The sequence below is a fragment of the Scleropages formosus genome, chromosome 11 (assembly GCF_900964775.1).
Source record: "Scleropages formosus chromosome 11, fSclFor1.1, whole genome shotgun sequence".
Lineage (NCBI taxonomy): Eukaryota > Metazoa > Chordata > Actinopteri > Osteoglossiformes > Osteoglossidae > Scleropages > Scleropages formosus.
The window spans coordinates 21,158,353-21,171,500 of NC_041816.1; the positions used below are offsets into that span (position 1 = coordinate 21,158,353).

At 40.0% G+C, this 13,148-nt stretch overlaps 1 protein-coding gene across 1 annotated transcript in view; it reads right to left on the reverse strand.

The window, feature by feature from the left end:
* Positions 1 to 551: 551 nt before the first annotated feature.
* The window catches only part of LOC108940794 (potassium voltage-gated channel subfamily A member 1-like), a 61,483-nt gene continuing 48,886 nt past the window's right edge, over positions 552 to 13,148 (reverse strand). Inside the window, exon 3 of the mRNA XM_018763161.2 lies at positions 552 to 612. Within this exon, the coding sequence (XP_018618677.2) occupies positions 578 to 612 (35 nt within the window). The 3' untranslated portion in view covers positions 552 to 577. The remainder of the gene's footprint in view (positions 613 to 13,148) is intronic.

The following is a 13,148-nucleotide window of genomic DNA, read 5'->3' on the forward strand; positions in this document are numbered from 1 at the left end:
ACAGCGCTTACTCTTGTCTTACAGCAAAGAACAGAGTAATTTACAGTACTGGAGAGCCTCTTTGATTGCCTCACTGTTTTCATGGAGAGTGTTCCTGACATTGGGCCCGTGCAGCTGAGGGGCTGTATCCTATCAGGCTCGGCAGCCAGGGAGCACCTTGTGTGAACATTCATTCTGTGTTATCGTGGAAATCAACTCTCAACAGTAAATTTTTATTTATTTTTTTTTTTGATTTCCCTTTCCTGGGTTTGTGGCTCTCTGTTGGGGGTTTCTGTAATATTGAGATTTTTTTTCTTGCATACATATATTTAGCTGTTTTTGCATTCATTTTCTGTTGCAGACATTGACAAATCCTCTTTATATTGTTGATATGCTTATGATTACATTTTTCATTCCTATGCACATGTGGCACAAACATGAGGGAGGCATCCAGTAGGTGGCAAGACTCTTTAATTCACGTGTGCAGTGCATCAGTGAAGGCACTTCGGAAACTGTGGAAAGGGGAGGGGTGCTGTCTTCTTGGAGTGTGCCGTGCTGTGCGGTCGTTGCAGATTTTCGGTCTTTGGCTCTCTCTTCCTCACTTTCTCAGATCTCCAGAGTCTGTCCATTCTACTGTTGGGAAAGACAGGATAAAATAGGACCAATTATTACCAACAGGTATGGTAAAGTCCCTCCTCCTCACCACCCCCCCCCCCTCTTCTGCAGCCCAGGCGTGCCACAGCACACTACAGGTATATTGTTTTTCATAATACTAGTACTATTAAATATAAAGCAAGTGTAATCTTTTTGTGTCAAGCTTTGGACATATTTAAATCTATTTTTGTGCCCTATAGACACACCAACATGAGGTAGAACAAGGAGAACAGCTGTCTCAGATCAGATGCTCATGAACACAGATGGGAACCTCAAGGTTGTTCAGCACCATGGACAGAGCCTCTGCCTTGTTCAGACTCGTGCACCTGGGTTATTTCAGACAGTCATTTAGTTTTTTTTCCATTCCTTACTTCCTCCTCAGCTCAAGTGGTGGTGCTTGGGTGGAAATGGACATACTGTTGGCATAGCTGTCACTTGTAGCTTTAACATTGTCCTTCTGAGAAGGTAAATATAATGTATATAAAGCAATAAGAGGACTTGGTGTAGTACCCTTGAGCAAAGTAGTTACCACTGGCATGGTGCAGTAAAAATTACTCAGTTGTGTAAATACCCATGACAGAGCAGGCCCTGGTCAAACCCACTGCACCACTGGACCCCATCTAATACAAAGAGTTTTACCGAAACTGGAAATACTGTATTTGACTGACTACAGCTCTTTGCAGGAAATAAGTGCATCTAGATCTTGTCTCAAAGAATCCAGGCTTTGCACTGAAGATGGTTTGAATCTGACTAAGTCTCTGCAGAGGTTACAAATTCTTCTCATGTTCTTCATCATGATGAATTAACATTGCTGTTGGTGGAAACGTCTGGTAAATAAATAAAATAAATGTAAACGTAAACATAGGTATACCCTTTCAGGTGAGATCTTGGATCTGATGTGTGGTGAAAGATGAGGACAAAATAGTTGGAATGCAAGGTTGGTCTCTTTATTAAAATGGTTTTTGAGGGGATTCTACTTCTATGGTCTCTAGAATGTTCTTTGGGGGGATCAGTCAAATTTCTGTATTTTTGCCTGGAAACTTTCACATTTGTTCATTTAGCTGATGCTTTTCTCTTAACTTTCAGTGTTAATCTGTTCACAATTATTTGCGTATTTATAGAGCTAAAAAATCCAACTGAAGCAATTTAGGAAAAGTACTTTGTTCAAGGGTCCTACAGCCAGAGATGAGATTCAAACCTGAGAACTTTAGGTCTAAAAGCAACAGCACTAACCATTATGCTACCAACTGTCCCTGCTTTTCAATTTACACTTTTCCAAAGTTACTGTAGAAAAAAAAAACAAAGGACATTTTAAAAATTGATAAGCATGGGCTATTAACTGAGACTTCAATAACTACTGCTTTAGGCTGTAAAGTCCAGCTTGTAAAACTTTGCGCTTCCTGCAAACTTTTCCTGTTGAGAAATGAGCTGTCATTTTCTGTCGCTACATCCATTTGAATTGACTATAGATTTTGCTTGCTGTTGGCTGCGGGCAGTAACTCAATAGGTTCCAATGCTAGAAACTGGCATTGTTCATATGGAGGTTTTGAGAACGACACTGGTGTGGGAAAGGACATTGACTGTTTTTTTAGTGGAATATTGTTTACTTTACATATTCACTATGGTGAATTGAAAGAAAAATTCTTAATCTTATTCAGGCAATGGAACTGTTCTGATCTGATAACCCAAATGAGACACTAAAGACTTGGCTTAAACAAATGTGTCAACAGGGGCAGCTCTTAATAATCACACACACACACACTGGCTGAAACCACTTGTCCCAAGCGGTTTTTCAGCAAACAAGAGCCTAACCCGGCAACACAGGGTGTAAGGCTGAAGGGGACACACCCTGGACCAGATACCAGCCCATCATAAGGCACCCCAAGGAGGACTCAAACCCCAGACCACCACGGCCGAGCCCGCTGCACCACTCTGCACCTGCTCTGTGATATATTTAACATAATGCGTGTTCCTGAGAGTAGACCACATATTTTTACAAACCACATTTATCAGTCAATAGGATAGAAGGAACATCTGTGCAATGTTTGCTTTTGAGACAATAAATATGTGACACAAAAGCTTTAATTAAGTTAACAGCTAAAATCAAATGCCTATTGTGTGTCTGGTGAATGTATATTACTGATAAATATTTTTGTATTTCCCAAGTTAAATATCATGACGAAAAATACAAGACTAGGTTATATAGACAAGCATGTTTGGCATGAAGGATCAATGATAAATTTAGTCTGCAAACAATTTACCAGTAAGGTCACAGACACTTTATGTCAGCAGTATGTTGCTGAGACTTGGAAGTATTGTGATATAGCAGTGAATCACATACTGGACTGGACTGTGTGTCCAAAATTAATTGAATTGCAGTTTTTGGTGCTTTGATAAAATGCAGCTTGGGTTTCTTTCTGACTGCAAACAAAAATTAGAACATGGAACACAATACCTATCCTATAATAGTTGCTGCCAAAGAAATAATCAAATCAGCACCCAAGAATGTTGTATTTGAACGTCACATGAACATATGGTTAGGGTTCCACAAAAGTAACTCTACTGGGTTATGAATCAAGCAACATTATGACATAAATCAGTTATTAAGCCTTTCTTGGGATTAAAATTAATTTTACAGGAAAATTAGAGCTAAAATAAAATTCAGACCTTCTGACAACTTTATCACCCAGAAGGTCAGAATGGACAGGTGCATCACTGAACATATTGTGAGGGCTCTGGGAACCAGCAGCTGCAGTGTCTCTGGAGATGTGGCTTTGGTGGCACCTTGCTGCAATAGCCAAACAACTTCCTCTGTGGACTGTTGTAACCACCATATGGTCTGTTGATGGGTTCCAAAAAGTGTTCCTGGAACAGCGGTGGCTGTGCAGACCTTGTTGATGGCGTTATCTCTATAAGGAGGCGGAACCTTATAGATCCAGAGATTATTGTTGCTGTGAACAGAGACTTTTCTTACTGCAGGGTCAACACCAATACATGGATATTGAACAAGAATGGTGTTTATAGAAAGACACCATGGAGATAACCATCACTCTCCAAAAAACATTGTTGCATTTTTCAAGTTTGCAAAAGACCACCAAGATGTTCCACAGCAATTCTGGGACAATGTTCTGTGGACTTATGAGACAAAAGTTGACCTCCGTAGGAGAAACACACAATCCTATGTTTAGAGGAAAAAATGTGCAGGAAACCAATGCCAAAATCTCATTCCAATTGTGAAGCATGGTGGAGGAGCATCATGGGTTAGGGCAACTTTGCTGCATCAGTGCCTGCACAGGCTGCTATTTCATGGAGGAAACAATGAATTCAAAACTGAAGCTGCACAAAAAATGGGTCATGCAACAGGACAATGATCCAAAATACAAAAGTTAAACAGTAAATTTTTTTTTTTTTATTTTACGGACTGCTTGCTAAGACTTAACTACCAGATAGGACACCAGTCCATGGTTGGGCAATCACATAAGAGCAGCTGAAGCAAAACATAATGAAACAGTGACAAGACTAATTCTGGTTATTGTTGTGGTGGGTGTGGGGTGCGGTGGAGCAGTGGATTGGATCGGGCCCTGCTCTCTGATGGGTCTGGGGTTCAACTCCCGCTTGGGGTGCCTTGCGACAGAGTGGCGTCCCGTCTTGGGTGTGTCCCCTCCCCTCCAGCCTCTTGCCCTGTGCTGCTGGGTTAGGCTCTGACTCCCCACAACCCTCTATGGGACAAGTGGTTCCAGATGATGTCGTGTATTGTCCACCATGATGGTGTAACATTTGAGAGTTAATAATTTATCACAATTGATACACACAGGGGGTTACTTCTGTAATATGAACACTCTTGTACCTTCTGATCTTGGTGGAATTGTACCATCACCTACAATTCTGTCTCCACATCCTGTGGTAGCAGCCCAACAGTCAACCACCAGATGTATATCAAAACAATAGTAAAACCATGACATAGCAGAGGATCTGCTGTGAAATAGAAACAGCTGCCTTTATATCTTCCAGCCTTGAGGACAGGAAACATCTATGAGCTGCTGCATCTCTACATTTTACCCCAAACCAAACAGTAACCGTGAGCTGGTTTTTTGGAAAGATTGTGAAACAAACTTCAGGCCCTCAGGTGAAAAATGGGGGATTAAATATGTATGTGTCCTTGGGCCTCCTACAAAAATCACTTTTATTGGCTATGCAGACGAGTTAAATAATTCATCCACCAATAAATTAAGCCTTATATCATTCCAGAAATCCTTCTTTAAATGAATGTTTTACCCCTTGCCACTAATACATCATCAGAAAGCATTAAAGAACTTTTTCTTCCCCTTTTTCCTTCCCCCTAGTTTAACTGTTGAAATAATTTTGAAATCTTAAATTTGAGGAAACACTGGTTCCATTGCATTGAAAGCATAATGTATGGCACAGATTTCTCCAATAAGAAGTAATGAGAATTTGGAAATTATAAACTCTAAACAAGCAGTTCTAACCAAAAATACCCTGAGAGTAAGACGATGGCTGCGTGAATTGATACGTGAAATTCCAAAAATCAGCTCTGTGCCTACTGATAGGTGGGGACACTTTTAGAGGCTTTCACATTGTAAAATGAAGTAGAAACATAGTGGAAAACACAGTTTTATACACTAGATGCTGATCTTTAAACATTCATACTTGTCACTTTGGCTGAATGTTTGCAAAGCAATTACAAAGTAAAACCATTGTACTCCAAGAAAAGCTTTACTTTAGACTTCCTGTCCCTGTAAAATAAAGCATTGATTACTGATCTATAGTGTTTTGGATTTTAGGATAAAGGTTGTTAATGGATAATAAAATGAACCATCTTAGTTTGTACAATATGAAAGGTACCTTAAGCGAATATTACCATTTTACAGCTTTGCGTGTTTTATATTTCTTTTCTGCATGGTTGTGATTTGCAGACAGTTATTTAAATTTGTTTTGTGGGAATATTTAAACAGAGTAGTGGGAGAAGAACGAATTGTCGTTGGTATATGTAATTAGTCAATGGATTTGATGGATTTGGGTCACGAATATTTTCTATCTAAAGCATTTCCTAATATCGCTCGTGTGAAGTAGTGGCTTGAATTTACTTAGTGGGTTTTGTAAAACCAACGTATTTAAGGCTGATGTTGGGAATCTTCATGAACAATCATCCTGGTTTAGTTATGTTTTTATTTGTAACGAAATGCAACGTGATTGTGTTACACATCTGTTATGGCCTTCTCCAAGCTTAGCCATGAAACATATTCAGATATAATTTTTAAAAAAATCTGGCAAACTAATAGACTGTGAGGTCATTGCACTTTATGCATCTCTATCATGCGATGAATGTATTCAAATGTATTTGCATCACTTTTAAAAGTAGTTTCTTCTTGACAGTGACAAATAAACCAGCCTCATTTTTTATCTTTGCATCTTCAATATTTTCCCTCCTCTCGTATAACCAACAGTGATTCTGTATTTAATTCGATTTCAGAAAAAGCCTGTATTGATAGTCTTTTACTGTTAAGTGCTATTTGCATCTTTCTAAAATATCAAAGTAGTTTAAGAAAATTCAAAAAGTCACTCAAAGTTTTTTCCTTTGACTGAAATATATTTACATGTTTCAGTGCGTATTTTCAGATCCAAACCAGTGTTCCATTTGTACCTGAAAATCCATTTTTGATTTAATCTAGCCTAATCTAGATCTCCTGACTAAAGTACCTGAACAGGGGTCACATCTATAGATAAGATCTTCTTGAATGAGCAAACATTTTGAGAGGGGCTCAAAGAGGCTATTTGCTTATTATTTGGCTCTTTTAGTTTGCTAACTCTGTGGATAAAAAAGATGACTTATGTGCATGAAAATTGTATCTTCATAGCATTGTATTTATTGTTCTACCATTTTTATGTATAATCATTAAATAAACATGCTTTCTACAGAACAATTTCTGCGTTTTGCAGATAAAAGGTTAAGATAAAATGGAATTTTACATTTCCATTTGATATTAAATGATAACCATGCTGCTGTAAAAGCACAATTTTTGATAAAAAAACCATGAAAATAAAAAAAAAAAACTAATAATACTGTAAAATGCAGCAGTTTTCTCGTGTGTGTTTCTGCCTTTTAAGTTGCTTCTGAAGCAACAAACAGATCTGTGGAAGATTTCCTGAACTTTAAATGGTATTGGAGGCATCTTCGTCTAAGCCAACACCGAACATGAATGTACAGCCCAAAGCGAGCACTTTGCCGACAAGGAGATGTATAGACAGTGTGCCCGAGGCATAAATCCGAATTTTAGGTCTACATTCAGAGTAACAGTGGTACGCTTGTGGAACACAACCCACGGAGTAGCCACAGCGTGGTTTCCCCATGACTAGCTGTGTATCATTTCGTATCACTTGCCTCGTTTAAAGGCAGCGCATTATTTGTGCATTTAAAACCCACTATCCTTGTATATCTTAAAGCTAACTGAATGTGAAAGCTTGGCACAATGGTCTCTCTACATTATAACAAGCTGATGCATAGCTCTGTCTAAATGTATTTCTATTAAAATGAAATCTCTGCAGAGGGAGGGACACAATGGGACCTCAGAGGGTTATGTTCATCTTCTTTCTATTCAGTTTTGGTGTAGACACACCGATAGGTTGTTAGACATTGTTAATCGAATTTTTATTTTTCTTTAGAAAATACATCCTAAAAAAATGTCATGAAATGTGTTCAGGGCAGGGAAATATATGGAGTGGAAATCATTGCAACTAATCTTTTGGCAGATTTGCATTAGAATTCAAACTACACTAATGAAATGACACTGTTTGGAGAGAACCTCTGCTGCAACAGCAACTATTTTGACTACTACTACTACTGTATGACTACAACTATAATAATAATAATAATAAAAATAATAATAATAATGATAGGGCTTTAGCAGCGTACAGACCGAATAAATCCTATATTCCTCAAATGCGTTTTTAACAATTTTCATCTCTTCCTTAATTAGATGGTAACCTCTCCTTAAGAAAAAAAAAAAAGAATTATAAATGCTGTAATATCTACGAAAAAGTAAGGCTGGATTGAATCTTACAGAAGTACAATCCATCTTATTAAGGACTTGGGTGCCGGAGATGATTAAGTGCCCAGGCAGGACATAAAATGTCCTGTAAGCCAGGGGCTGAGTGCGCTGCTCATGACGCTAATCTCTCCCTGCTAAAGTAGCAATGCAATTATTCATACAGCTTTTACAGCCCTTAGAGTCTATGTACACCATGCATAGATGTGGAGCAGGAAACAATTACATCCCTACGAAAAATTTCAGAGCTCACATTTTTACCCTAATGTAATATAATCAATATACTTTAACACTTTATCTTAGAATTTAAGATTATTTTTGTTGTGCATTTTTTAGTAATTTAATTTAAATGGGAAGGCAAAACATCTTCAATTCCTTATCATTCTGAGGAAACAATCTATAAATTTAACATCACCTATCACTCCAACTTTGGGAGTTTATGGATTTGTAATTATTCTTGAGGGGGTGCGGTGGCATAGTGGGTTGGACCTGGTCCTGCTCTCCGGTGGGTCTGGGGTTCGAGTCCCGCTTGGGGTGCCTTGCGGCGGACTGGCGTCCTGTCCTGGGTGTGTCCTCTCCCCCTCCGGCCTTATGCCCTGTGTTACCGGATAGGCTCCGGTTCCCCGTGACCCCGTATAGGACGAGCAGTTCCGAAAATGAGTGAGAGAATTATTCTTGAGTATAAAAGTCATTGGTACTTGAGAAGATGTTGTTGCTGCAGCGCGGTATGAAATAATTATGCACACTTTATATGATGGATAACTTCCAACTGACTGTTTTACATTCAGGAAGGACAATTATTTTCATGATCATTTTGACAATATGAAGGGTATAGATGAGCAGGTGAGACACATTTAAAACGGTAAATAGATCATCTGTTCACCTATACAAAACATTTGTTTTGTCACTGTGTCTTATAAATGCAAGTACAGTTCTGCGGAAAGTATTGCTGCTTTGCAGGTTGTGGGTTCAAATCCATTCGCAGTGCTCTTACTGCAGGGTTTACATGTTCTGTTCAACGGTGCACATATTTCTCTGAGGACCGTACTCCAGCCATTATTCCACATGCTGTTCAGTTGAATGAACGACACTAACTTTCCCTTATTGACGGAATATGGTTTTTTTTGTTTTTTTTTTCACTATTTATGTGTTATTTTCCATCTGATTACCTTGAATGTGCACAGTCAGGGTGGACCGTACCTTTGTACTACATGCACTGTTAATGACACTATAGATGCAGAAAATAGTACACACACACACACACACACACACACACACACACACACACACACACACACACTGACTGAAACCACATGCCCTGAGCAGGACTCAGCAACAGGGCACAGGGCTGGAGGGGGAGGAGGCACACCCAGGATGGGACACCAATCCGTCACAGGACACCCCAGACAAGACTCAAACCCCCAGACCCCCCCAGAGAGCAGGCACAGGCCAAACGTGCTGTGCCACCACACCCCCGAGTAGTGCACAGGGTGGTCATATTCTGTCAGCCACTTACAGCATCAAAACAGCCTAGAAGGGACTCATTTGTTCAGGGACAAGGCTGAATTAATACTAAAACACACAGGATGTAGGACTTATACCTACTGCCTGTAAATTACAAGTATGGATCCTAAACTATTGCTACAGAGGTTATATGGTCCGAGTTGTCTTAAGCTCATAAATTCATTGGTTTTCATTCCAGTTGTGCTCCAATATCTTACCCTTGCACTTATCCCAACTGTGACTTTGATTAAACCATTATTTGGACTGTGAGATGCATTTTATCAAAATTCCAGTCAAGGCTGATTGCTTATGAGCTCAGTTGGAAGAAAAACTGGCATACCCCGCAGCACACTTTGACAAGAACTACCGACACTTGCCTTGCACTACATGTTGCCCTTTTGAGCAAGAGATTTGCAGCTCTTGAAATTACTGCCCTCCAGTCCAGTGTCATATGACCTACAATGTGGCCAACAAGAGGAGCACATGCCCTGTAACTTCTCTGTTTCCCAGCAGCCATAGAGGGTCCACTGCCAACAGTTATTCCAAAAGCTAACAGTGAATAAATGCCCTAATGTGTGGCCTTTGCAATTTACAAATGTTACAAGTCTTCTTTCGCCCGTCTGTGTTTTTGCCCTCCTGTTGCCCCAAGCTTTGCACAACGAAGACATGGGGATGAAAGCAAGATCTTCAACTGGACCTGGCTGCACTGCCACAGCAATGACTATAAGGGGAGCTCTTGAGACCACATAACAGAGCACTCAGTGAACATTTTGTTCAAACACTTTGCCAGTAAAGTATTTGTTAAAGTGTGGGGTGCGGTGGCGCAGTGGGTTGGCCCACGGTCCTGCTTTCTAGTGGGTCTGGGGTTCGAGTCCCGCTTGGGGTGCCTTGCGATGGACTGACGTCCCGTCCTGGGTGTATTCCCTCCCCCTCCAGCCTTACGCCCTGAGTTGCCGGGTTAGGCTCCGTGACCCCGTCTGGGACAAGCGGTTCTGAAAGTGTGTGTGTATTTGTTAAAATGATAAATTTTTTCATATGCTTACAATCCATACTTTTAAAACCTTTTTTGCCAAGAAGGTTTCACACATTTGCCGTTTAAATGTGCTCATGAACAGACGTATTGTGTGTGCCTGCACTAATTACAAGCCTTCGAACAAGATCATGGGAGTAATATTCCACTTATGTATGCCCTTTCTAACTTTATCTTTAATCTCCTTATTTCTTTTCCCTTACCCTTTCAATTACATGCTTATCTTTGCCCAAGTATAAAACCTTGAGCTTCTTTGTTGTTATCTATTGTCCTCCAACAGTAATATCCTTTATCCTGTAAACATCTGCTTTTTTGTTGATTCACAGTGATCCAAAGATCAAGAACCAATATAATCTGAGTTAATGAAATCATCACCCAATTTGAAATATTAAGAAACTACTTACAAAAATTTCTATATAAATATCGTTTTTATATTATATACGTATAATATGTATATATAATACATATGTAACGTGTATGTACTATTTATATATTATATATAATATTTATATTTATTATATGTATTTACACATTTCTTAAAACCCTAGACATGCAGCTAATAATCGGTTATCTATACTCCTTGCTCCTTGGCCAGAATTTTCCCCTTGCTGGTTATCAGTCTGGGTTCAAGATCAGCTATTCCATGGAGACTGCCCTCCTGGCAGTATCAGGAGTTCTCCAGTCAGCCAGAGCAGCCTCCTTTTCTTATTCCTCGTTCATTAGTTTCCTTTAACTGGCTGTTGTGTGAGATGCTGGTTACAGCCTACAAGATCATCAGCTGATCTACTGCACTCCTCTACATTTAGGACCTGATCACTCACTACACCTCAACCAGACTGCTACATTCCTCCATATCTGATCGCTTGGTGATCTCATGAACAAGAGCTCCAAAATCCAAAGCAAACATTCCTGGTTCTGCCTGCGGTGTGGTGGAATGAGCTCTTTCACTCACTCAGAACTGCTGAATCCTTGTAAACTTTCCAGAAGATTCTCAAAACACACCTTTTTTTAACCCACTTCTCACATGATCTCCCATCTGCTTCCTTCCAAAAAAAAAAAGAAAAAATTTACTGGCAAAAACAGTGGTATTGGGGTAACTGACTGTACTTTATAAATCACATGTTTGTATCGGGGGGGGGGGGGGGGCGGTGGCGCAGTGGTGCAGTGGGTTGGACCGGGTCCTGCTCTCCGGTGGGTCTGGGGGTCGAGTCCCGCTTGGGGTCCCTTGCAACAGACTGGCGTCCTATCCTGGGTGTGTCCCCTCCCCCCTCCAGCCTTCCGCCCTGTGTTGCCAGGTTAAGCAGGTTAAGCTCTGGCTCCCTGCAACCCCGAATGGGACAAGCGGTTCAGAAAATGTTTGTGTCTGCATCTGAATTTCCCCATGTGTGAGTAGAATGTATTTTTGACATAAAATGTAATTATGGATATTACTTGCCCATGAAATGTGTCCATGTTGTCCATTCTATTTATATACGTCAATACTCTTTATGAACAAGGGTTGGCACACAGTGTCCATGAACACCAAGCTGCTCTTTCTATTTTGAAAGTCTATGAAGCCTGTTGCTCTTTGTTGTGGACACACACACACGGGGAACCGGAGCCTAACCCGGCAACACAGGGCATAAGGCCGGAGTGGGGGGGGACACACCCAGGACAGGACACCAGTCAGCCACAAGGCACCCCAAGCAGGACTCAAACCCCAGACCCACCAGAGAGCAGGACTGTGGTCCAACCCACTGCGCCACCACACCCACCTGTTGTAGATTCATACTTGTTCTATACCAGTTCCTCCTATGTTTTCTGCACCCACCCAATAAAAAATGCTCACAAAATAATATGCATTACCTATGGTACTATTGTCCTCCATTACTCAATACTGGCTCTATTCCTACTATTTCTAAGTATAAGAAAATATGGAACTTGTTCATATTTTCATATAAAACAACCAACCTGCTCCTATGGCAGCTCTCAATGTAAATTCAGTAACGCTTGAAAAAATGTGTTATTTTGTACTCAGACTGTTGAAAAAGCCATAAACGTGGAAATAAAATTAGTATTATGTTCTGATTGTGTATTTATTACATAGAAGGAGCGCAGAAGAATTTGCAAGTGTAAGCAGTGGAAAATAAGCTGAAAACAAGCTGGAACTCCAGTCTGGCTGAGTTGGAAGTGCTGGGAGTTTGGCCATGGTGCCAGAGTGTTGGAGGGAGCATTGGTACAGTATTGCCCAAAGTTCTTTGGTGGACATTTTAATGGTTTCCAGATGTATTCTCTGACTCATAAACAAACTCACAGAAAAGAAACGTTGCAAAAATTTGTTTCTTAATTTTAATTGGGTGAAGTACCTTATTTGTAAAATCCATATTCATAAGAAAGTGTGGGATTTTAATAAGATTGCCTTTTGTACATTTAGTGTGTTTAAAAACTTAATGTTATTATATCAATAAAAATTTTAATACAATACTGACTTGCATTAACCACTTGGCCAAGTCAGGGTCATGATGATTCAGAACCTATTGTGAAAACACAGTGTAGACCCAGGACATGATGCCATTCAATTTCATGGTAGCCATACACACACATTGTACCACCCAACAGGCAATTTAGAGTCATCAGTCAAGATAAAACATATATTTGGAGTGTGGGAGGAAACCAAAACAACTGGAGGAAACCCACATGGACATGAGGAGAACATGCAAACTGCAATCAGGCTGAGCCATATTCAAACCTTCCCTTGAACGGCTCAGGTGCTGTGATGCTCCAGCACCACTGTGCTGCTTTTAAATATTAATTATATTAATTACTGTATAATATTAAGTATTAATTAATTAACAGCACTGAAAATGTCTTGTGATCAATTATAACACACACACACACACATTTTCAGAACCGCTTTTCCTATACGGGGTCGCGGGGAG